General features: G+C 34.4%; 1 protein-coding gene across 1 annotated transcript; it reads right to left on the bottom strand.

Annotated features, from left to right (window-relative positions):
* Window positions 1-7116: 7116 nt before the first annotated feature.
* LOC136220464 (transcription repressor OFP16-like) lies at window positions 7117-7986 on the bottom strand. The gene has a single exon (XM_066008278.1). The coding sequence runs from the start codon at window positions 7914-7916 to the stop codon at window positions 7317-7319; it is 600 nt and encodes a 199-aa protein (XP_065864350.1). The 5' UTR covers window positions 7917-7986; the 3' UTR covers window positions 7117-7316.
* Window positions 7987-27409: the final 19423 nt, after the last annotated feature.

Raw genomic sequence — 27409 nt, 5'->3', positions numbered from 1 at the left:
GAATCAATAGCCAAAAGGCTTACAATCGAAATAGGGAGTAAATTGGTTACTATCACTGCGGGGTTTGACAATCCTAGTCTAGCAATTTCATGCGCGACCTGATTAGCTGATCTACGCACAAAACGGAAAGAACAACTCGGGATTGAACTCACTAACTCACGACAGTCCGAGAGAACTAAACCAAGATGAGAATTATCTTCCCCGGTATCCTGAAGCAACGCCTGAATAATTATCTGCGCATCCCCTTCCACACATATATACTTCCGTTTCCCCTCTATCTTTGATCCAACTAAGCGCTTCTCTACACGAGATGGCTTCTGCAACAGATGGAGAGTACAAACCCGTTATTCGTCTATATCTCCCTGCTATAAATCTTCCTTCTTTGTCCCGTATGCTAGCCCCAACTCCAATATGACCGGCACTGCTAACAGCTGCATCAAAATTAACTTTTACCCCTGACAATGGTCTGATCCAACGTTCAGCCATTCGACAAATTTCCGGATTGGAACTGCTACCAGCGATGCTGTTCGCTGCTCTCCATGCTTGCCATATCTCAGTAGCGCGCCTGAAAATTTGTTCCGGAGGAGTGCGATGTCTGTTCCAAAGCCAATTGTTTCGACAGGTCCATACAAACCACGCCACTGCTGCCCACTGACCTGCAATTTCGTGATTACTGTTATTCAGTACCTCGCACCACCAATTCGATGTGTCGACATATTCTGGGTTTCTGAGATTGAGCATAAACGGAGCTTGCCAGACACATGCTAGAGTCAGGCAATGGAATAAAATATGAAGTAATATTTCCACGTGATTCTGACAAAACGGACATCTGATATCAATTTCAACACGACGATTGTAGAGAGTTACCTTGGTTGGAACTATATTCCAAGCAGCGCGCCACAGGAAGTTTTTCACCTTCGGAGGACAATCTAATTGCCAAAGCTTACTCCAAGGGGCGTTACACATCGAGTCCGGTGATTTGGGAAAAGCCTCACTTAAAGAGTAGTAAGCCGTTTTAACACTGTAGATTCCTTTCTTGTCTCTTCTCCAACATAATCGGTCTTCTCTTCCATAATTAGAAATAGGAATCTTAAGAATAGATTGTCTATCCTCTAATGTGAAAAGTTCCGACAGTAACTCGTCAATCCATTCGCCATCTTTGATCAATCTATCGACTGTCATGTTCTGATCTGAACCCGATTGGAGCATAACAGGCACCCCCGATTCTGAGTCGATCCATCTGTCGCCCCAAATTCGAGTACTATGTCCGTTTTCGATATGCAAAATCACCTCCTTTCCCATCATTTGTTGCGTCTGAAAAATACTAGCCCAGATGAGGCTCGGGTTTGCTCCCAGACTAGCTTCGCGGAAATCTGACCTGGGGAAATAGCGTGCTTTAAACAAACGACTGACCAACGAGTGAGGTTGGTTCATAAATTTCCACGCTTGCTTGCCCAGAAACACCAAATTAAACTCGTGGAACCGTCTAAAGTTAAGCCCTCCCCATTCTTTTCTTGTACACAAAGACTCCCAGGCCTTCCATTTGATCCCTCTACCCCACCAGTAAGCATTCAGGATGGTTCAAGTTTATTGCAGATTGATTTTGGTAGGAGGAATACCTGAAAAACATATGATGCAAGAGATTGTGCTACCGCTTTTATCAAAATCTCCTTCCCGCTTTGCGATAATTGCATGTTCTGCCATCCACGTACTCTTCTTACCATTCGGTCTACAATATACTAGAAGGCAACCGTCTTATTGCGTCCAACTGTAGATGGGAGGTCGAGGTAACAGTCCTGCTGAGCGGCTATATCTACTTGTAGTAATGCTGCTAACTCCACCCTTCGTTCTTGAGGAACTTTTGCACTAAACGAGATTTTGGACTTGTGGATGTTTATTTTCTGACCCGATGATGATTCATACTGCTGAAATATCTCTTGCATTATCATAACTTCTTCAACCGATGCTCGGAAGAAAAAGTAACTGTCATCCGCAAATAGGAGATGGGTTATTATTAGTGCACCTCGACTAATTCTACGACCGTGTAATTTTCCTTCTAACTCGGCTTTCTGTAGTAACGCTGATAGCCCCTCGGTACAAAGTATGAAAAGATACGGTGAGATGGGGTCGCCTTGCCGTAAACCTCTAGATGGTTTGAAAACTGGAAACTCAGCATTGTAATTAACGATTTGATACTCAACCGAAGATACACAGCTCATAATAAGCTCGATGAACTGACTGGGGAAGTCGAATTGAATCATAATGGCTTGTAGGAAGGCCCACTCGACCCTGTCATAGGCTTTTGACATGTCAATTTTCAAGGCAGCGTAGCCTTTCTTACCTCCTTTCCCCAATTTAAGTGCATGACCAACCTCATATGAAATCATAATATTATCCGTTATGGAGCATTTTGGGATAAACGCGCTTTGATTAGCAGAGATAATATGATTTAAGACGCCCTTTAGCCTGTTGGCTATGACTTTTGTCATAATTTTGACGATGACGTTGCAGAGGGCAATAGGTCTAAGGTCTGAGATATTCGTCGATTGCTTCTTCTTTGGGATGAGCACAAGATTTGTACGGTTGAGTACAGTTAGGATGGTTCCGGTATTAAGGCACTCAATGAAATATGTGGCAATGTCCTCACCTAGGACTTGACAATGTTGTTGGTAGAAGCCCGGATTTAGACCATCTGGCCCCAGGGACTTATCCGGGTGCATCTCAAAAACTGCCTTCTTCACTTCCTCAACGGTGTAAGCGTGTCTCAATTGCTGTTTCAGCCCCTCCGGAACTCGGTTTTGAATTGATTCGGTGATATGGAGGCCCTCGCTTCCTTGGGAATTAAAGATATTCACATAATGGTTCTGTATACTGGCAGTCAGTCCCGTTTGCCAAGATCGAATTACCTCTGATTCGTCTTTCAATCTGTCAAAGTCATTACGTTTCCTCCTTGCTTTAACAGTAGCATGGAAAAAACGAGAATCGGTGTCCCCCTCCCTGAGCCATTGGACTTTTGCCCTTTGACGCCAGTAGGATTCCTGTTCGCTTCTTGCCGTTTCTAACTCCCGTCGAACCCTCTGATATTCCTCCGTGTCCGGTGTTTGTCGAAGAGTTTCTAGCCTACTGTGTAACCTTTTTGTTCGACCCCGGAATCTCTTTCTGAACCCGTTACCCCACACTTCTACCCTTTGTCGACATTGCTGTAATCTGGACAGAAATTGGGAATTATTGCTATCCGACCATGTGTCCGCGATGATTTGGCGACAGTCCTCCTCAGAACCCCATGCATTTTCATACCGAAACTGACCCGACCTCGGAGCCGTTGTTGCACTATTTGTAAGGATGAGAGCGGAGTGATCGGACTGGGTAGTAACAACGTTCTGAATACTTGCTGTCGGGAACATGTCGTGCCATAACTGATTAGCAACCCCTCTGTCTAACTTCTCCTCCACTGAAATTTCTTCTCTTCTTTGTCTAACCCAAGTGAAAGGATATCATGTCATCTGAACTTCCGATAATGCATAATGAGTTAACGTTTCGTTAAATCCTGACAGAAGCTGATTCGGGTGATTCTGACCCCCTCTTTTTTCAAATGAGTAAAGCATATTGTTGAAGTCTCCCATCATTAGCTAGGGTAGGTTAGATAATCTATAGAGGTCTTTGAGACATCTCCACGATAAGGCTCTTCTTCCACGTTTTGGGAAGCCATAAAAACCAGTGAATCGCCAATCTGGGCTACCTCCACTTGAAATACAAACATCAATGAAATTGTAACTAAATTTTAAAAGATTTACCGTCACCTCATTCTTCCAGAATAAAACCACTCTGCCCCCTCTTCGCTCATTACTAACTACAAAGTGTTTGTCTAACCCGATAGACCTCTTTACATTTAAAATAGCACTTTCTCCAACCATCGTCTCCATAAGGAAGATTATAGCTGGTTTATGGACTAGAACGAGCTCCTTGAGCTCTCGCACTTTCTCGAGGTTGCCCACTCCTCGACAGTTCCAGGATAAGCACGTCATGGCTTCCGGCTGGCCCCTTCTGTGGAACCTGCCGATATCTCTATTTCATTCTCAATGCCTTCCATCGGGGCGGACTTCGAATCAGACTCAGAGTCTCTCTTCCTTTTCACATCTGTAAGGGTTCGGAACTCCTCCTCCTCCTGTGTAATATTCTCATTTACCTCGAGGGCTTTCTGCTTGAGGTGAGTTACCTGCTGTTGAGGTAATTCTGGCATTATTCGGATGTAGTAGCAGGGGGGTTGATTTGAGCCATGGAGAGGAATTCTGAACCATTCGTCTAGGTGCCGCTCTAAATAAAGCCCCATATAACATTGGATGATCCGGATCATGAAGGGCTCTAAAGCTTGCACAGTCCCTTTCAACGTGTCCGATTAACCCACAAAAGAAGCAGAAGTGCGGAAGTCTTTCGTACTTGAAGTTAATCCAAACCCAGTTAGAACCTGCTGTCCCAAGTTTCATACGACGTTTCAGAGCTTTACTGGTATCCAATGAGACTTGAACTCGCAGATAGCCTATAAACGGTTCCGTATAATCCCTAGGATCCGTCCGGATGACAGTCCCTATATACGAACCACAAATAACAGCCGTTTTCTCAGACCGAAAGCCTCCCGGTAAGTCATGAAGCTGAATCCAAAACGGGGTTTCATGCAGCTGGATCTTGTAGAAATCTTCCTGTCGTTCTACTCTCTTCAGAATCAAGAGCCGGTTATCGAAGGACCATGGTCCACCGTTGAGTACAGCATTTAGGTCAAATATGTGATTAAATTGGAACAGAAACCTTCCTTCTTCAAGCTCAACTATAGAGATTCCTCCTGCAGGTTTCCATAATTTAGAGAGTGTGATTTTCATACCTTCAGCGTTGATCACTCGGTTTGTTATGAAGCTGCCTATACAACTCCAGCGGAGATCATAGGATATGTTGTTGTCTGTCGTCGCGATTACAACCGAGGCGGCATCTTCTTCCTCTAGTGATAGATTCAGGCAGTCGTAGGAGAGGGATTCCATACTGATAACGCAGTAGCAGGGTCTGTGGATGGGGGAATGTTGGGCGGGATCAGTAAAAGGAATCGGTAGAGATTATTTGATCGACTAAGGAGAGGAATAACGAGAACCTTGAACCCCAAGTTAGGGTACGACGAAAAACCCTAACCGCAGGGTACAGACGTTTTTTTCTAGGTAACCGATGAGACAAACTTAAACATGTGTCTGGAGTGACAGTTAAACAACAGTCAAACTAGTATTTTCTAATTGTCGATAATGTAGGGTTAATATTAATCTTATTTGGAAACATTAGAATTAAATTTGTATCATTTCGTACATTAAAATTAAATCCGCATTTCCCTTAAAACGTTATGGTTAAGTTTGGTTTTTATCCCTTAAAGCAATATTGCCAAAATGTTGCTACTTTATTTGAAAATTTTAAGCACTCGCAATAACTTCAATATGCTCTAAATAGAGGAGGCTAAATGACAAAATATGACTAGTTGAGTCGACGGAATGACGAAAGTATTAAGGCTAAATGAATATTATAAGCATGAAGCAAGTTGAAGTATTATATCTAGAAAGAAGTGATGATGATGAATGAATCTATTCTGGCTTATCCCATTTTGCTCCAAATGAATAAATATTGGGTTGAGGAAGACAATTCCGAGATTCCCTCTGTTTAAAATGTATACTTATATGGTTTCAAGATTTGGCCACTTGTTAATCCAATAATGCCAAAAGATTCTTTCCAATCAAAGGAAAGGAACTTTCTCTACTTGTTTTTTATTTGGATTAATCCTAATCTTTGTTTATTTTCTTGGCAGTTTTCTTTGTCTTTTAACATAATTTTCAATTTCATCATTACACTGTCATATTCGCCCACTTTCAGGAACATAGATAGATATCTCACAAACAGAAACTGTGGGCGAATAACATAAATATATTCAACCTCTTATTGAATTAATCTATATATTTCATACTAAATTAATATAATTTGATCTTTTTTAAAAATCAATCTAACAATCATAGGAAAGTAAAAACTTTCCATAGTATACTGAATAAGTTTTATGCATTGCTGATATAGTTTTTCATACAATAAAGTCATTATAGAAATTTATGCCAGTAAAGTAACGATTGAATTCAATGATTTAGATAACCAGAAAGTTATGTAAATGCTATATTAATAAGACTTCACAAAATGCTTAACACATATGTGAAAATTAAAAACAAAAAAAAGAATTTTCTAAATATTTTAATCTGTAATTTAAATTTATCCAATTCATTTTTTTAAATATTTTTAATTATAATGTAGTGACATATGTTAAATATATATGTAAAGGTGTTATTAATGTCGCAATCACATCAACTTTTTCAAAAATCCAAATCGTTAATATGCTTAGCACGTATCGCCACATGAAAACCATTTGGCAACTCATGCCATATGACGACTCATGGCAATTAAAAGAAGGAATTTTCTAAACATTGTAACTTGTAATTTAAATTTAGGTAAAGACTATGCTTACTTTGTTTTTAACAAAGTAAGCCTTACTTTGTGTGTTTTCACCATTGGATTAATTTTATGCTCCATCATCTAATGGTGAAAACACACCAAAGTAATGGTACTTTGTCAAAAACAAAGTAACCATAGAAGGCACCTTAAATTTATCCAATTTTTTAAATTATTTTAATTGCCATACAGTTCAGTGATCCAATCTTCAATCATTGAAACTTTTTACCCTCATAAATAATGAATAGAAATTATAGAAGAAATAATTAATAAAAATATACAGTAACCTTTATTCAAGAAAGAATCCATTATAATCTCTATCATAAACAGATTAATCTCATAAATTAAAATAATAAAAAAAATCATTACTGACGAGTATTGTGAGAAATTCTAATGTTGATGGGACAAGCACCGTCCCTCTACATAAATAACACCACATCAACCATTGAGATGATGTGACATTATTTTAGTGAACAAAACCGATCTATTTCATCATAGAAAATTTTCAAAAGGTTAGATTTGGTTTTCATTCATGTTATTTTGTAAAAACGAGTTCATAAGAAAAAGAGACATTTTGATTTCAACTTTGATGTCTAAGCAAAATAAAATACAATTCAGCAGAAACATGAGAAAACTCTTTTAATTAATGATATGAGAAAGAAGGAAGAAGATGAGACAAAAAGAGAAGGGCCTTTTAGTTTCGCCACTTATAAATGTTGCCAAATCAAATATTATCTAATCATTTTCCGACAAACCCACGTTACATGTTTCAACCAACTTAGTTACTTACATGCATTGTCTTACTCCTCCATAGGCGACGGAGGCGACAGCGGCGACGCCAATAGACTAACAAGAAGATCAGCGAATGCACGAACTATAAACTTATGCGTACTCTTTGGATTCAGCGCAAGATAGCACAACAAAAGCTCATGTAAATTCTCCCAATTGCCCTTCACATCCATCAATCCGCGCGCCTCCACCATCTCCTCCATTGATTGCCGGAAGTCCAAGTACGGGTCCGGCGAGTATGTAGGGACTGCTACACTGTCTTTAACTTTCGGAGAACGCCATGATTCTGAAGTAATAGATCGATCGGATAAGTCGGAAATGGGCGCTTTACATTTTTGGCTGACCGGCGAGTCAGATGATTCTTCAGTAGATTCGACGATGGAATTAGAACGGCCCGGGGAGGAGAAGAAGAAGCGTTGGGAGGCAAAAACGGTGGCGAAGTCAGGTTCGGAGGAGGAAGAAGATAATCGACGAGGAGGAGGAGGAGATTTGGAAGTTGAATCGAAGGTGTAGTCATAAAGAGAGTTGTAATTTTTGAAATTATCAATTGGAGAATTTGGGGATTCGGATTCTTTGATCTTGGTGAAGCACATATGAAGATTTCTTCCCATTTTTCTTGCCTATTAAACTGGAAGGTGAACCGCTATTTATTTCCTCATAGGAGAGGATGCTTCATTTACGGTGCTTTACTGCTTATAACTATGTAATTTAAAGTGCCTCATTCTTTTTATTTTTTACGCATTCAGCTTCTGATATTTTAATTTGTCATATTTTGCAATCACGTGTATTAATTTTTTTTTTTTTTTTATTAACGAGACAGTTAATTGTGAACATAAAAATAATTAATAGTCAACAATTTATTCATTTTCATATAAATTATATAAAAAACATTTTCAACCAGCAAAATGTAATATCCAACAAAATCTTCACCTCCTTTTTAGAGGCCGTCATTAACGTGTTACTCGGAGCCAGATATATGCATTTCTAGTTTTTCTCGTAAGTTTCCCTTATTATATACTTCAGAGTAAAAACCAATCTTGGACTGGAAGCTTTTATCTCCACTGGAACAAAAGCTTCTGAACTGTATTTCTTTCTCTTGTAACAATTTTGGGAGTTGTTTGGCTGCCTATCAGTTGTTGTGCAACTCTTCCACTCAAGATGTTCCTCGCGATTCTAATCTTGTCTTTAGCCCATGCATAATAGTTCAATTTGTAACCTCAATCATCCAATTGGTTTGAGAGTGGGAGACTAGTGTAAACCGAAGCTTGATGTGCAATTTCCCGCAGTGGATTGTAAATGCTTGATAATCAAACTGTTTGTCGATGCCTGTTATTATGGTATGTGGATTCCATATATGCTAAATATGGAGCGTTCCATGTAGTCTATGATCCGGTTGGATGTTACTATAGATAGGGCTTCATCTTCTACCCATTTGGTGAAATGATCCACAACTACGACACAATATTTTCTTTAGCATATTACTTCTAGAAATGGCCGCACTATGTTGATACATCATGTTGCGAATGATCAAGATGGGTTGAGGACTTCTCTTGCTGCAGCGGGGGTTTTAATGTGAGGCAGGTATGCCTGACATGGTTTGTAACTGTTGACAAATTTGGCTGCATTTACGGTCATTTTGGGCCAATAAAAAGCCTTGTTGGAGCTTTTTCCTAACTATAGTGTCTTTACCCTCGTGGTTGCCACAATCACATTTATGGATTTCTTTGAGTATATATTCCACATTTGTGAAGCCTACGCATTTGAGCCAGTGGTGGCTAAAAGACCTTCGGTAGAGGGTGTCATCCATTAGTGCATAGTGATCAGATGTGTAGATGACTTTAACTTGCTCATTCTTATCTTCCAGCAATGCCTTTATGATTCAATAAGAAAAAATGGGATAAAACCAATCTTTGCTCAAATCGATGGTCATTATTACATCTATAGTATATCCACACTCCAAACTTCACAACATAGACTCGAACTATACATCTCTTCGCATCTTTGGATGTGGAATCTACCCTTACATTCGGCCTTACAACAACAAAAAATACACATTTCGCTCCAAAATATATGTATACTTAGGACCATCTGCCAATCACTCGGGTGATCTCAGCCTAGATCTTGCCACAGGAAGAATATACATATGCAAATTCGTTGAGTTTCGAGAGAATGTCTTCCCAACATCACTTCCTTCAAATGACAGCTCCCTACGACTTCTCAAGGTGACATTACGTATCAGCTTCCATTTCTGCTTGGCCAGTGCCTAGGTATTTCTCCTATTATCTCTGACTCTATCTCTCCTCATGTCACTATAATTACCACCCCACATACCACCCCAGCTCTAAACCACTACCACAACCCACTAAACACTACCTGCATTCCTAATCCCAACCCCTTGCCTACCCAAACTCACACCTCAGCTGAACCTCATACTCACACCTCAAACCCCCTGCATGCCCTTCTACCCAACCTCCCAACTAGCCAAACCGAGCCTATAACCTACCCCTATCCGCCTCACATAAACATTTCCCCGAACTCGCAACCTGAACCCAACACCCAACATGGTAATGACATAACTACACCCAACTTTCCAAACTTGACTCCCTCAAACTTGATAGAAATCCTGACCCTGCCTGCACCCGACCCTCCGACACAACTCCTCACTCCCACTCCTTATGCTCTCACTGAGGACATAATATCCCCCGAGCGGATCACTTCTCTGGTCATTCTTGAGCATCAGCCTGCCCCTCGGCAACACTCTATGACACTTCAACAATCAACTCTCTATTCCTGTGGTCGATTTACATCACTCCTTGCAACTCATCCAAACAGAGAAGTTGATCAAACATGCTTCAGTAAAGCTAACAAAGCCCCATAATAGCGGCATGCATTGTATGATAAAATCAAAGCCCTTCTTGGTAATGAGACATGTGAACTTGTTCTGCGGCCCAAGAATCGCAACATTATCAGCTCTAACTCTTCTGTATCAAAAGAAAAACAAATAGGTCAATAGAAAGACATAAAGCCCATTTAGTCGCTCGTGGCTTCACATAATAACCCAACATTGATTACAAGGAAACATTTAGCCCAGTTGTAAAAGCTACGACTATTAAGACTGTCTTTCCTCTAGCTACTTCTCATGGTTGGTTCATAAACCAACTTGATGTGTCTAATGAGTTTCTTCATGGTAAACCGAGTGAATGTAGATACATGGGTCAACCTCAAGGGTTTGTTGATCGAGATAAACTAGATCATGTTTGCCTCCTTAAAAAGAGTCTATATAGCCTCAACCAAGCACCTCGAGAGTGGTTCACTGAGTCCGCTCATTTCTCACTCAAATCGACTTATCCATGTCGCAGGCAAATCATTCTTATTGAAAACACAATTTCCATGAGTTTTTTTTTTATCATGACAAGTAATTAATAAGGAAATTAGATCCCCAAAATATGTATTTTAAGAATTAAATTAAGGTTGATTTATGGTAATGAGTTTGTTACATGTGGATTATAACTTAAGCATTAAATTAAACACAAGGCAAAAAGGCCTTAGAAAGACAAAGGTCCAAGCCTAATTTCTGGCTAAGAATATGGAAGCCCAGAAGCAAGAAGTGGGACAAAGTAGGCGTTGACATTGAGTCACATCACGTCGTTCCGAAATTGGCAAAAAAGGACAAGCTACAGAAGCCTTGTCCCCCAACATCTCTCTTTTGTTACCAAAAATGGAAAGATTGCAAACTACAAGTTTGCCGTTCTAGAAGACAGAAAAATGCAAGGCTCAAGAGACAGAAGCCCATGCTTCGTCAACTTTAACCTTTTTGGACTGCTAGCACAGAAGTCAGAAGCTGATGGTGACAGAAGTCGTTTTCCCTCCAAACGGTTAGTTTGAAATTCAAACAGATTTATGCCCAAAGCTTCCACTATAAATACCAAAGCCAAGCTCATTCACAACTAACGAATTATCAAACGCTGAAAAGAGATAAAAGCTTCCAAGTGAAACTAGAGCAACATTTGTAATACACAACCATTGGAATATTTGTGTAAGTCCGATAGAGAGACAGTTCTTCAACTGTGTTCTATATTAGAACTCATTTTTCTATTTGTAAATCAGAAGCTCTGTTGTTTGTTTCGGTTATAGGCAAATAACTAGAGAGATAGATAGCTGAGTATGAGTGTAAAGGAAGGTACTTTATAGAAGCTTTGTCTATTGTATAAAGGTTTGTGCTCTACCCGTTAAAGAGTCATTCAGTGGATTAAAGTTCAAAAGAAGGTATTATGAAGAATGGACGTATGTGAGAGACTGAACTAGTATAAATTTGTTGAGTAACGTATTTCTTGACTTTACTTACCATCTTTGATTATATTGCTTTCTCTAACTTTTTTATATCTCACATATAAGCTCTAATTGTTAAGCGCATATTAAACTGTTAACTTTAAGAAGTCAGAAGCTCCACTAAACGCATCAGAAGCGGAATCATGCTTAGTATATTGACTAAATCAGTAAATTGAACTTGCCTCTGACTCCGAAGCTTGCCTCTGTGCTAAGCCATTTAAACGCCAAGTGAGAAATTTTTATAAAAGGTTAAAATTAACCAATAGTTCTATTCACCCCCACCTTTGGAACTAATCTAACCTCATAAGGGACCAACAATTCCCTATTTGTGAAACACAATGATACATAAAGAACTTTCATTCTATGCTATATTGATGACATCCTTGTAATCGGAAGTAACCCTGCTAACATTCTTGCCACAATCTCCAACATCGAAAATGAATTTCCTATTATCAATCTCGATAGAGCAACTTGCTTTCTTGGGCTCAAAATCCGATACACAAAGCATGGAATTCACTTATGCCAAGCCAAATATGCATCTGACATTCTCGATCATGTGAATATGGTATACTCTAAACCCACTCTCACCCACATGGATACCTCCCCCACCTTATTAAAGGTTGTTGATACTCCATTCGCATCAAGAGATGCGTATCACAGTATTATTGGAGCTCTACAGTATCTCACACCAAATAGACCCGACCTTGCATTCCTAGTCAATAAATTATTCCAATTTCTCCACTCACCTACAGATGAACATTAGAAAGGTGTCAAGTGAGTCATACGCTAAATTCAGGGAACACATGGCTATGGTATTATCTTCTTTCCTACTCGTGCACAACACATTCACTGCTACTCCTCATTATGGTATTATCTTCTCTCCTACTTATGCACAACATATTCACTACTACTCGGATAATGACTAGGGTGGTTGCCCAGATGATTGACAATCCTGGAACACACACAAGCGACCCACCATTGCGAGATCATCCACTGAATGTGAGTACAAAGTTGTAGCCAATGCAACAACACACTCTCTTCTGAAAGATCTTGACTGTCCAGTTCAACAACCAATCCAACTCTGATGTGACAATGTTGATGTCATATATCTCACCGTCAATCATGTCTTCCATGCTCGCACCAAACACATAAAACTGGACTATCACTTTGTTTCGGAGCAAGTTCTCTCAAGGTTCCTAAATGTCAGATTCATTCCCACAGATGATCAAGTTGTAGACGCACGGACCAAACCTCTAGCTAGTGTTCGATTCCTACTGATTTGATCCAGACTAAAAGTTGAATCTCACCATCGGTTTGAAGGGGGTCTTAGAGATAATTCCTCAATAATTATCTCTTACATAATTATTCAAATATTAGTGATATGATTATCTAGTAATTAGTCATGATTTGTGATTTGTTTTGATTCTTCCATATCTCCTAAGCTTATCCTCCAAGCTTCCTAACGTATATATGCTTAGATTTACATCAAACCCTAATCAAGGAAAATACTAAATTTACATTAATAATTAAACTCTTCTAATTACTCTCCTATTCTATTTCTAACTTTAATGTGCGTATCCACTATCAACCAAATCCTTAATGTACTGCCATGTGGTTATCCAGATAATCGTTTTAGATTTCCATCATATGGTTTGAGGGATATTCGGCTCAGACTTATTGGAAAAGTCTAAGAGATAATATTCACATGTTAACTTCGCAATTGAGATTTAAAATTCAACATAAAATTTTAGCAATCATATTTTTTTAACAATATCTAAAACAAATATAAGAATATAAAAATTGAGGGGATATGAAATAATGTTTAGTGTAAGATCTCAAAATGAGAATAGAGTTATAAAAAAAGCATTTATTAAGTAATAGAGTATGTCATTTTCAACATTATGAGTATTTGTAAATATAAATGGCCCCCACCAACCATGCTGGTAATGTGGTTCCAATCTGGTTATGGTGAAGGTGAAGGTGAAGGTGCAAGTTCCAGTTGCCTAGGGTATGATAATTGACTGAAAGAAGAATATTAAAATGGTAGAAATGATAAGCATTTGGATGTAGAAAATGATTACCTTTGAAGAGTCAATTCCTATTACTACAGTATATATAATTTACAGAACACATGCACTTGATAAAAGTGTGTAAATAAATGAACTTTAAGACCTGAAATTGACTACTCATATATGAACCAAATGAAGTTGATAAGGCTGACATGTTTGTACTTAATTAGGATATCATTTAGTCCTAATTAAGTGTTATTAATATTAATGTTGAGTTCTATAATCAGAGCAGTTTCACCAACAAAAAAGATGTAGGTGGATTACATAGATTGAGGAAGTGGAAATTTTTAGGAGGAAGGATGAGAACAAGTACGCAATAACGATGCTTCAACCAGATCACAGGTAGCAGAGAGAGAGCACATGGTGGGGATCAATCTTCATCATCCTAGCCAAATGTTTGCGTTTTATAGCCTTGTCCATTGTCCACCTAAGACTATAATTTAGCTTCTAAAGGGCGTTAATTTTTTTTTTTTTTTTTTTTTAATGTATGACTTCATTAGATGAAAAAGTTATACAAAATGAAAATTAAAAGGAATAAAACCTCACATCCATACAGGCTAATGTCAATACAAGATCCATTAAATGCAGTAAAAAGACTACAATGAGCAATAAAAACCATAAAAGGTATAACCAGAAATCATATACTTCTCGTAACTTGAATCTCGTTGAAATACCACTGCAATCCATGCTTCATCATTTAGACTATTTCGGATATTCGGATCCGAGTCATTTCCTGTTGTGCAATCACGCAGATCTATAGATATACGTACAAAATAAATCTTTTATGCTCTTCCTAAAACCAAAACAAGGACAAATGAAGAAAGTATAGCTAACAGATGTAGATCTGACGAAAAAGAACTTCGACCGGGTAATAAATTTCAAACCACCTAATGCTACAAGCAAAGAAAATGTAAATATGAAACTAAAACTAAATCTATCATTCTTCCTCCTCGAAGTAAATCTAGTTAGATCCTGTTCTTTATCGCTGAAAAAACACTGAACTGAACTGAACTGAACTGAACTGAACTGAATGTTGTTGAACTCAACTGAATGCTACTGAACTTAACTGAATGCTACTGAACTTAACAATAATGATGATATTAGATTTTAAAATAATTTTAATGATAATATTAGACATCAATAAGCTTATAAAAATAATAATAATGATTCTTTTTTTGAATGAAAGTTTGGAACGCGATTAAGTGGCTAGACATCCCAACTAGGTTGGTACCCCTAACACACAAAATCAACCCGAAATATTATTAATAAAAAAAGGAGAATTATAAAGAGAAGAGAAAAGAAAGAAAAAAGCATCCAAAGAAAAGAGAATTACAGAAATCGTCAAACACAAGCGATTGACAAAAGTGAGGAGCCATTTGCCACCAAGTAAGAGCGGAAGCTGACTTCCCAAAGCTGCTAGCCGGTCCGCCGCCTAATTACCCTCTCTGTAGATATGAGTGATTCTACAATTCATAATCGAATATCGAGATAAACACAGAAGCCAGTCTTGTCTAATTTTCCAGGGGACCGCTGCAGACTTTCCATTTAACATTGCAACCGCATAAGAAGAATCGGATTCAATCCAAAGATTGTGCCATCCCTTTTCCCAGGCTGATTCGACCACGAAAATAATAGCCATCAGCTCGGCAATATGCGCGTAGGAAATAGTGATGTTAAAAGCAAAAAAGCCATTTACAAAGTCTCGAGAATTTCTGAAAATACCACCGGCTACAGCGTTTCCAGGGGCTCCATCCATCGCGCCGTTGGTATTAACCTTCATGCAGAATTCATAATAATAGTTCTAATAATAATAATAATAATAAAAATAAATAAATATATTATTAAAGATAAAAGGAATAAGGTACCAAAATAGGCCTATGATTTTTAGGGAACTATTCAATTTAGGCTTCACGTACAAAATAGTACTAATATAGGCTTAACATTTAAAAAAGGCTTAATAGGCACCCAACCCCCTAAACTTGTAACTTTTTTTCGCATGCCCCCCTCAACTTAGGGGACAACCTCTCAACCCCCTTAACTCTCCAAAAACATCACATACAGCCCCTTACACCCCTATGTTCGGTCAAAATATTGACCCGTGTAGAAAACGCTCTTGACTGTTGACCACACCAATGTCACGTGTCATTTTTTTATTAAAATTTTCCATTCTGACATAAGAATTCTGATCGAAATCCATCTCTGGTAGTTGCTCGCCGAGCACAAATGGGCTTGCTCGCCGAGCAAGGGTCTCAATGGAAAAATTTAATAAAAAATGACACGTGACATTGGTGTGGTCATCAGTCAAGTGCGTTTTCTATACGGGTCAATATTTTGACCGAACATAGGGATGTAATGGGCTGTATGTGATGTTTTTTGAGAGTTAAGGGGTTGAGAGGTTGTCCCCTAAGTTGAGGGGGCCAGATGAAAAAAAGTTACAAGTTTAGGGGGCTAGGTGCTTATTAAGCCTAAAAAAAGGTACCAATTTAGGCATCGATAACGGAACAAGACACGACGTTGATATTACTCTGTTAAATTCTGTCAATTGTACGTGGAGGGAGAAATCAAAACTTAACGGAGTGATAGGAATGACGTGTCCAATCCGTTCTCGATGCCTAAATTGATACCTTTTTTAAACGTTAAGTCTATATTGGTGCTATTTTATATGTGGAGCTAAATTGATACTTTTCCAAAAACCATAGGTCTATTTTGGTACCTTATCCCAAGATAAAACTAAATTGAATATCAAATAAAAGCTCGGCTCGATAAAGCCTATGAATTAAATAAAAATGAGTCTAATTTTAACTAAAAATACAAATTACATACAAATAAAAATGAGTCTAATTTTAATTAGAAATACAAATTACATACAAACACAAATTTACATATAATTTAAAATCTATGAAATTAAATACAAATACTAATTTCCATATGAATACAAATTTCTATTCAAATACAAATACAAATTTTCATTCAATCACGTCTAGTGGAGAATGAAGTGGGAGCGGGAAAAGAAGTGAGAGCGGAGAATGAAGATGACGATAATGAAGAAGTTAACGAAGATGATTAAAACTAATTAAAAATGTAGTTGGACATTTAATAAATTATATATAAATAATAAAAATAAAAATAAATTATATGTATTATAAACAATAAAATATTGTTTCAAAAATAAACAATAATAATAATAATAATTATAATAAATAATGATAAATTACTGAATGTTGAACTGAATTGAAATGAACTAATTGTTACTAAAATTAAGTAATAAAAAGGAAGGGGAAGATGTTGTTGTTGTTTTACAGAAGGAAGCTGGAAAAAAAAGAGAGAAGTGAGACCTTGTTGCCGAATGATTGTTAAGCTAAACCGACTTTGTCATTCAATCTTACTTCTAACGTGTATTGTCATTTAAAAATCATGCTTACTTGATGAAAAAAAATTACAAACTCACGATCACAACAAGGAACGCATACCATTTTATAAGAAGTTAGCATACAACCCACTCGAATATTTCATAATTGTTTACAATATATTTCCATCCCATCATATCTTAAAGTTGGAAAAATAAATGAAATTGACAAGATTCAAAACTTTATACTACAAGATTCCAAACATGATGAAGTTAATGAACCACTTAGTTTAAGAGGCTCTATTATCATATCAAAAAACTATTTAAACTAAAATATTAAGTTGAGGTGCTTTCTATGTTTACTTTGTTTTTTCTACCATTGCTATAGGGGAATTTATATGAAACACCATTTTTTCCGATTATTTTCCAGTGTGTAACTATTTTGTTAAGCACACATGTCTCTTTTCCATATTGTTTTGTGTTGTTTTCTCTTTGGATATTCCTATCACTTTATTTTTCTTTTGATTTTTTGTCGTTTTCATTCGTTTTCCATTTGATTTTCTTTTGCTTTGTTTATGTTTATATGAGGTCTGTTTGTATTTTGGTTCGGGTTTTTTTTTCATGTGTTTGTTCTCCCATTTTCTTTCCATTTTTGCATCCATTATATAGGGTTTCGCAATGGTTAAATGTAGTAAGAAAATGAATCTGAACTTTTCTTCTGATAATATGGAGAAACTTCTATTGCTTCTAGTTCTCACGATTTTCAACATGAATCTTTGCTACAAATGATTGCAGATTTAAGTACTGCTAGACCTTTTTGTAGTGTTGGAAAGAGAAAACTAGTTCTCAAGGGTGATGTGCCTATAAAGAAGCATGATAATATCCGAAAATTACTTTTTGGACAAAACCTAAAGAATCAATGGATGCAGGGACCTAATGATATAATGTCAAAATTCAAGGGCTATATCCGCTATTTTGAAAATGTTAATGCTTGCCCATTTTCAAAAATATATGTTATAAAATATTAAATAATTTTATATTATTATTTTTCGATAGTATAATATATATTTTAATTGAATTAACAAAAATATAAATCTGATTGATCTCTGACCAATCCTCGAGGGGTCTGTCCTCCGGATTAATGTTTAACTTTTTTTACAACCTTGGTTTTGCTCACGAACCCGTTTCCATATAAAATAGGGTAAGAAATCAGAAAAAAAAAAAAAAAACGAAACTCCACAACTTAATGAAATTTACCGAAATGCTATTAAATCATATTTTGCATAAACTTGATGGCTTTTCTTCAACCGCATGAGAGAGTATCTCTTATAATTCTATTTAGAATATGTTTTTCTGACTTGTATCCGGTTTTGCAGAAACATTGAGCATGTTATGAATATATATGAACATTGGTTCTGTTCAAAATGGTTGATTCAGGAGCTTATACATGGGAACAACTGTTTTTCTGTGAATTGTTTGGGACACCAGACTTAGATAATATTGGTTTGCTTAAAACCTTTGGAATAATAGCAACATTAATCACTTCACTTGGCATTAATGGAGGTTACCAAGGAAATATAGTAGAAATTTCATTGATGAGAAATACTATGTGACTCACATCAGCACGTACTAGTTGTATGATATATTTCTTTGTTATATGCTAAATATATTCATTGAGAATAAAATAAAAACAAACATAAGAGTAGTAATTTGTGCTTCTTTTTAAGATTATGCAGTAGAAAGCTTTAATCTCATAGGAGAAGGACATAGCAAGCAGAAAATAAAAGTTGTTCCATGAAAAATCAACATCTTATCAGTAATTTAAACCATGAGATGAGATGAGCCTAGCCTTGATTCACAATCACGAGTGTAATAAAAAGATCCTATGGCTATGGTCCCTCTCCCTCATCATCATTAAATCTTTATAAAGGAATTTTCATCTGAATTTTGCTTATAATTACTGAGAAACCATATATATATATATATATATATATAGGAATGTATGGGTAATAAATAAATTACTATTAGCAGCAGCATCAGAGAGACCAGATAAATGTCTTGTACATTGTTGAATCGCTTTCAGTAACAGTTGTAAACAATCACTTTCATCATTATCACTTTGTGTTTTCATTATTCATTTCATATTCATATATATGCTGCTTTCGTTTTCTAGTGCTCAAATAGTGTTTAATTACATTAAGTTCCAAATTTTTCTTGGATTTAACTTCCCCTACTCAGATATTGCATCAAATTATTTGGAAGGTCGACAATAATTAAATATGTTTGTTCATAGAGATGGAAATTGGTATATACTTTAAAGAATAAAATATTTATACAAGAAATATATATTAAATGTGATTAGGAAAGAAACAAGAAGATCATATATATATATGACAGGGTCAGGGCATCTTCAGTAGACACATTATGGAGATGAGCTGTTCAATTTGTAAATCATCCATGTTATATTTTTATTTAAATAGATAGTTTGCCCATAAGCCAGCCAGCACACCACACCACACCCCTACAGTACAGTATAAACATACACTGCACTGTGTTGTGTTGTACAACAAATCAAATCAAATTATAGAATAATATAATACATGTAATGTAATCATCAATAAAATAGAAAGCATTTATTAGTTTCCATAACAAGCTTAGGAATGTACTGCATCATCTGGTTTTAATTATAGATTGGCAATATTGTACTCCACAGATATGTATGGTTGTAATTATATCTATCCTTGTTAGTCTAGACAATAAATAGATGCTTCCATCAGGTAGAAATTACCACAAGCACAAAATAGAACACACTATCAAATTTTCAAATTCCAATCTCATCATAGTATGTATTATTTACAATTTCACCGCTCCATTTAATTTGTGGTACGTATTTGACGGCTCAAGAGATATAAACTTATATATGATAGGGTAGTGTTGCAATCGGGGTGGGAATTTCTCAGAGATTTGCCCAACGGAGATGGAGAATCTCTGTTAAGTTTCTCTATCATCATGAGAAATTATAGAGTACGTCAGGCATACCATGTCAAAATCTGACGTGGTATGCCTGGCCAATCAAATCAATATATTTGGTACTTAATTTATTTTTAGTTTTTTTTAGTGAGGTATTCTTTTCGTGCACTGAGGGCGAGCCTTGGCGCAACGGTAAAACGTTGTTGGTCACGGGTTCGAGTCTTAGCAGTGGCCTCTTGCCAATTAAATTGGCAAGGGAAGGCTTGCCCCCAATACACCCTTGTGGTGGGATCCCTGGGATCCCTCCCCGGACCCTCGCTCAGCGGGGACGCGTAATGCAACCGGGCCACCCTTATTTATTTATTATTCTTTTCGTGCACTTTCCTTTCTTTCATTGGATTTTCATAAAACCGCCTTAGAACTGCCGATAGTTGATTGCCATTGCTGATTCCCGACTGATGTTACTCTGTCTCCTTATTTCTTATTAAAATTGGATTTTGTGAGATTTAGTAATAAAATTATTTTATTTGGGCTATGCAGTATCACAACACAACAGCCCTTTGCTACTCCAAATTTATGCCTGCTCAGATTTCATTACCTGCCATTAACAAACCTTCAAAATTCATGGTGGAAAAAGATAGAGATACAACAAAACGGACAAGAAAATATATTTCTTATCATCTCTTTGAATACCCAATTCAAAAACTATCCCATAATCTTTTCCACTAATACCCAATTCCTTTTGGCGCTTGCGTTTCTGTTTGAAAAAAAAAATGCTAAAATTTTAGATTTTTACATGATTATCAAATTGAATCATTTGTTTATTCTATGTTTATGTGATTGTGGTAACGAACCAGTGTTGTTTGCTGATTGGAGTGTTTTTCCATTGGCAACTTAGATTGATGATGGATCATCACCGATTGAGATTTTTTAGTAGATTTTATACGCCTCCAGATCAACGGAGCAGTGAATAGCAAATATTTTTCCTATTTGAATCGTTCTCTATTATAGCAACGGAGTAGTGGTGGCCGACGAAGGATTACGGAGAAATTTTGGTGGCCGGCGGCAAAGCAGGAATGGTTTTGACGGGAAGGTTTTGGGAGAAAGGAGGGATTGCAGATTCTGTCGTTTTTAGAGAACTGGAGTATTTTTTTTTTTATTCAGAAATTTAATTAAAGCCACATATTTGAATATTATTGGCCATGGCATACATACCACGTCATATTTTGACGTGATATGCCTGGCACATACTATAATTTCTCCTATCATCATATGAGAAATTTCCAAAGGTAGGGACGATACTTCTCCACCCGCGGTGATCTTCATCCCTTACAACGTTCCCATGGAGATTTTTTTAACAATATATTTGTACAACGTGGATATATAATGACTTGTTTAGTAGTCTAAAAATGGATAACTGGAACCTTAAAAAATTGAATATTGGAAGAAAAGAAGACCTAAATAGTTCAATTAATATTATATTTTTCTAATAGCACCATGGCAAAAAATTTAAATTACACTAAAAGATGGTATTTGAAATTTGAGTGATATAGAAATTCCCACGTGGATCCAAATCCGGGATGGGAACCATTTTTTGTTCATTTCATCAACAACACAAGCCCCTTTTGCAACTCTAATAATAAGCTTGTTATAGTCAATTAATTGAGTTTCGAATTGGATGTTCTTCTATAATTAACCAATGGATAATAATAACTGGGTTCCTAATTGGATATTGTTCTAAATTGTGCTAAAATTAATGGGAAAATTACACAGAAATTCATATTTTAAAAACTATTTACAATTATGAAAATCGCTTTTATGTATTTTATCATTATATGATTTTAAATTTTAAAATATCAGAATATCATAATTTTATTTCTATTTTTGTCAAATTTTCAGTTATTCAGTTGCAGGAAATAAAAACAGTTTTAAAAAAACCACCAAATATGACATTTAAATAAATTTGTTTGACATTTAAATAAATTTGTTTAAGACTGACACAGTTATAAATAATTTGTTAATTATGATCATTATGTAATTTACCCAAAATTAATCCATAGGTGATAGAATGGCTCTTCTAGCTAAGCATGTTCATGGAAAATTGACTTGAAATTTACTTCAAAAGATTCAGCCCAACTGACCCCAAACAAGCCCATCCCTTATGGCTAGACTTAGACATTCTTATTTCATGTTTGATGTTTATTCTTATTCCAATTGGTCTCCATCTGTACAAATCAATGTAGAATAAGGTTGACTTGAAATTTACTTCAAAAGTTTTAGCCCAGCTGACCCCCGACCAAACCTGTCCTTTATAGTTGCACTTGGACATATAAAAAGGAATTAGGATAAACTTATCCAGCTTACATATAAGGGAAAATTACGCAAAAATTCATGTTTTAAAAACTATTTACAACTATGTCAAATCATAATTTTAGATTATATCAAATTAGTAAAATCAGTATTTTTAATATATTTTAAGGATTAGAATTTATAAATTAGAAGTCTAGAATATATTTTCTAGGGTTTATGATTTATGAATTTGAGTCTAGAATTTTTAAACATGATGTAAATCATAATATATTATATTATAGAAAATAATGACATATTAAGAATTAAGTTTGGTGATATGACATAGTTGTAATTTTGTACTTAATTATGATATTCATGTATTTGACCCTACATATAATGGATAATAGGTATCAGAACATAAAAAGGAATTAATACAGAGTATTAAAATTTTAATAGTAAAATAAATGAAAGGATTAAGAAGGTTCAGAAATTTGATTAAAATAAATATGTTCCCATCAATTGTTCAAAGGCATAATAGGAAAATAGGTAATCTTATAAATAGCATAATCGAATTAGACTTAAACAATAATTTAGAAAATTTTCTTCTCGTAGAAAAATCAACATTACTATTAGAATTTTATCAATATAGACATAGAATATATATATCGTTTAAGAAATAATGACCTAAATATATGTATACTTTTAACAAGAAAAATAAAAATGATTAAATGTCTAATTAATTTCATAATCATGATTTTCAATGTTTATACTATATAATGGATATACAAGTTAAAAGTCTTAGAATTATAGCTGAAAAACTATTAGTTTATAATCAGGTTATTAATTGACATATCATAAGTTGTAGAAGAGTATTACAGATAATAGTATTAAAGGATAAATAATTGAAATAAACATATGAAATGTTAAACATTAGAAATAATGAAAAAATAAAATTACGAAGAGAAATTTTACAATTAGGATTTGAAAAGATTAGAGTAGATGAGTGAACAGCTAAGAATAGAACAAAAAGAAAAAAATAGAAATTAAAAAATAAATAATAACTGAAAGTTACAAACATATTCATGATTTAATAAATAGAGGAGAATAAGAAAATAACGGAACAAATTAATATGGATCATACTAATATTTATTAGGGTTAAGATGCAAAAATTGTCCTAACGTTTTGGGTCAGGAGCAATTTTACCTCTAACGTCTAAAATGGTGTAATTTTACCCCTAATGTTTGTAGCCAAGAGCAATTTTACCCCCTAACATTGATAATTTGGGTCAATTTCAGACAATATTATAAAACACAGATATTTTTGTTCCTTATTTTGCACCAATTGCATATCAATTCGTTCTAAAAAAGGATTTCATGTTTTTTATAATTTAATAATCGAATTGGAGATTAATATTTATAAATTCGGTAATTTTTTTTTGTCTAATTCGTACAAAAGATAGTATATTTTTTTTTGACATCCCAACATATGTTTGTGATTTATTACTCATAAAATGACACATGTGTGAAGTGTAGATGACAAGATTCATGACCGAGAAGACAATTTGATGAGTTATTTCTCAAATTGACCCAAATTATCAACGTTATGGGTAAAATTATATTATTTTAGACGTTAGGGGTAAAATTGCTCCTGACCCAAAACGTTAGGGGTATTTTTGCACCTTAACCCTATTTATTATCAAATGGATACTTATGAAGGTGGTGTAACTCATATTTTAAGTTTTAAAACAGGTATTTATCAAAAAATACAAGACGAAACTCAAGAACTGTCTGTAAATAAGATATTTAAAACCAAATGGTTTGACAGAAATAAAAATATAAGATATATTGCTTACAAACATGAGAATATAATAGATACAACCACTATAAATGGTAGAGCAATAATTAATTTAATGACATGAGGTAATAAAAAAAGATCATTTTCAAAATTATCACCCAAGGAATCTAAGAAATATATGAATATTTACTTTGGAGGAATAAAATTTACTATAGAAGCATATTTTTATAAAAATATCAACACTCCTATTCAAATATATGTATTAGATGATAGAATATTAGATAATATGCAAGATGTTTTTTTTTTTTTTTTTGAATATGCAAGATGCTTTTAACATCGGTAGTAAGGGAAATTTAATTTATCAGAAACATAAGTTTACAATTCAACCAGACTTTAGAAAATATGCTTAATAGAAAATATGTGTCATTCCTACTATTCTGGGGAAATATGCTTAATAGAAAATATTAAATGCAAGACATGCTTAGAAGTTTGACAGCTTTAAAGAGCTTTTTGGACTTTGAAAGGGAATTCATAACATCTGGATTTACAAATGATGTCATCAACCATTATTCCTTCTACAATGATAATAATGACAATTAATAGGAATAATGATAAATCATTATTCCTTTTAGAAGAATGATTAACAACAATTAATAAAGGAATAAATGATAACTAATGGAAAATTGATCGTAATTAAACTCAATTAAAGCAAACAAAATTACAAAAGATACATAGTCCAACTAAGTAAGTTACAAGTAAGTTAACAACATGCTCATCTTTTTAATACATTTTATACTCCAGTAGTATAATTTTATACTCCAATAGTATAATGAATTTATCTTCGGAGTACTAACGGAGCCACTACTAGAATTATCAAAAGAGAAAAATGTTTTTATTAGTTTTTTATACTCCAATAGTATAAAGAATTTATCATCGGAGTACTAACTGAGTCCAATACTAGAACTATCAAAAGAGAAAAATGTTGTTATCAATTCGTTTGATTTTTGATTGGTCGGTAGAAAAATTAAGCTCTTATAACCAATTTATATATGCCACTACTAAAACTATCAAAAGAGAAAAATATTATTATCAATTTGTTTGATTTTTGATTGATCGGTAGAAAAATTAAGCTCTTATAACCAATTTATATATTCATTAGATAATATAGCTCCTGAAAATACTCAACTTTCTATCCATAACTTCATGAAAAATTGTGAAAGAGAGCTTAAAAAAGCTGGCCGGAGTAGCCTACAAGCTATGATTTGAGAAATTGATACGCACACTTTTAAAATTCCTCGTTAGCATTAAACGATGTCAAAATACTTCTTTTTATTTCTTTTCTTTTAAACCGGACCAACCGATTCAACTAGTTGAACCGGAAACCGACCAAATCTGCGATCCAAGTTAAACTGGTTTGTTGCATATGCAACAAGCTGGACAAAATCAAAATCAATCCAAAAACCGGTGGTTCAACCGGTAACCGGGGTGATCCCGATTTTAAAAACCTTTCATACGCTTAAAATTTATAAGGGCCTACTTTGAGTTCCTTATTATTTTAAGTCAATTTTTCATTTCTGATGAAGCTTTATTTATAAAGCTGACTTTGGATTGGTTTTGCATCTACAGTAAAACCTCGATAAATGCATATCATTGTGACCGGAAAAAAATATTCATTAAGCGAGATTATTTATTTATCGATAAATGAATAAATTATTCATTTATCGATAAATCAATATTTATTATTTTATAGATAATTTTTTATTACAAAATGTATACAGACGAAGAAATTATTCAGTCAATAATAAACAATGATGATGAAAATGATCCAGAGCCAAATGATGGTTGCGTTGTCGCAAATATATCGTCAAAAAAAGCCTTTCAACCAATGGTTACTTTAAACAACTACTTGCTACAACATGAGCAAAATATACCAAAAGTTGTGTTTGGACTGTAAAAAGTTAAGGATGGTGCTCATTTTACTTTAAGTGGAAAGAAAAAAACAATCCTATAGATGCATTTTTTTCAGTTGATTGATGGAAAAGTTTTGATATATATATATGAGATGACTCTTGTGAGAACTCTTTTTCAGGTGATGACACTTTGTTATGTGAGAACACTCAAAACTACGCCGTTTTGAGTATAAGAATTAAATAAAACAAGAAATGCTACTGGGATTCGAACCCAAGCACTTCCACATACACTCCACATTACTTACCACTAAGATAATTACTTTTTTTGTACATTATGTCGCGCGCTGCTTAATATACTACTGTCCTTGTATCTTCTGTTGTTTAATATTTGACAAATACACTTATTAATATCGATTAAATGTGCATAATAATGAATTATTAATAGAAAAAAAATGTGCATAATAATGAATTATTAATAGAAAAATAAATCCAAGAACATGCTCTAATTTCTTATTTATTTAATTCTTCTATATTTTTTTCTGGAACACTTGCTTTAATTTGTTCATTATACAATTATTTTACTTATATATTATTAAGTGCCTCTGATGCTAAAAAAAATCCAATACTATATTTTTTAAATAAAAATACACTTGCTTTAGTTTGTTTATTATACAATTCTTTTATTTATATATTATTAAGTGCATCTGATGCTAAAAAAAATCCAATACTATATTTTTTAAATAAAAATATATTATATATTTTAATAAAATCGTATAAATATTTTTAGAACATACGATATATTTAGAACTTATGACATGAAATTTAGAACATATGTTTTAATTTTTAGAACACAAACTATAAAGTTTAGAACATACGATATATTTTTTAAAACATACGTTAGAACATATATTTGAACTTTTAGAACACGAACTATTAAGTTTATAACGTATGACATATTTTTTAGAACATACGTTAGATCATATATTTTAATTTTTGGAACACAAACTAAAAAGTTTAGAACGTAAGTTATGTTTTTTAGAACATGAGTTACGTTTTTTCGAACATGAGTTATAAATTATATTATAGAACAAATGCAAAAATGATCGAGATATTTACTGATTTTTTTAAACATTATACTTAATTTTTAGAACACAAATTATAAAGTTTAGAACATATGTAACATTATTTAGAACATCGCCCTTAACATTTTAAAACATAAATTACAAAAAATATAGAGAAATTAAATAAATAAGAAATTGGAGCATGTTTTTGGATTTTTTTTTCTATTAATAATTCATTATTATGCATATTTCTTTTTTTTCTATTAATAATTCATTATTACGCACATTTCTTTTTTTTCTATTAATAATTTATTATTATGCACATTTAATCGATA

Source organism: Euphorbia lathyris, chromosome 2 (assembly GCF_963576675.1).
Source record: "Euphorbia lathyris chromosome 2, ddEupLath1.1, whole genome shotgun sequence".
NCBI lineage: Eukaryota > Viridiplantae > Streptophyta > Magnoliopsida > Malpighiales > Euphorbiaceae > Euphorbia > Euphorbia lathyris.
The sequence above is the reverse complement of the archived record's forward strand: the minus strand, read 5'-3'. Positions and strand labels throughout refer to the sequence as shown.

Excerpts from the sequence above, each read along its gene's own strand:
- LOC136220464 (XM_066008278.1), bottom strand. The coding sequence starts at position 7,916 with ATGGGAAGAAATCTTCATATGTGCTTCACCAAGATCAAAGAATCCGAA.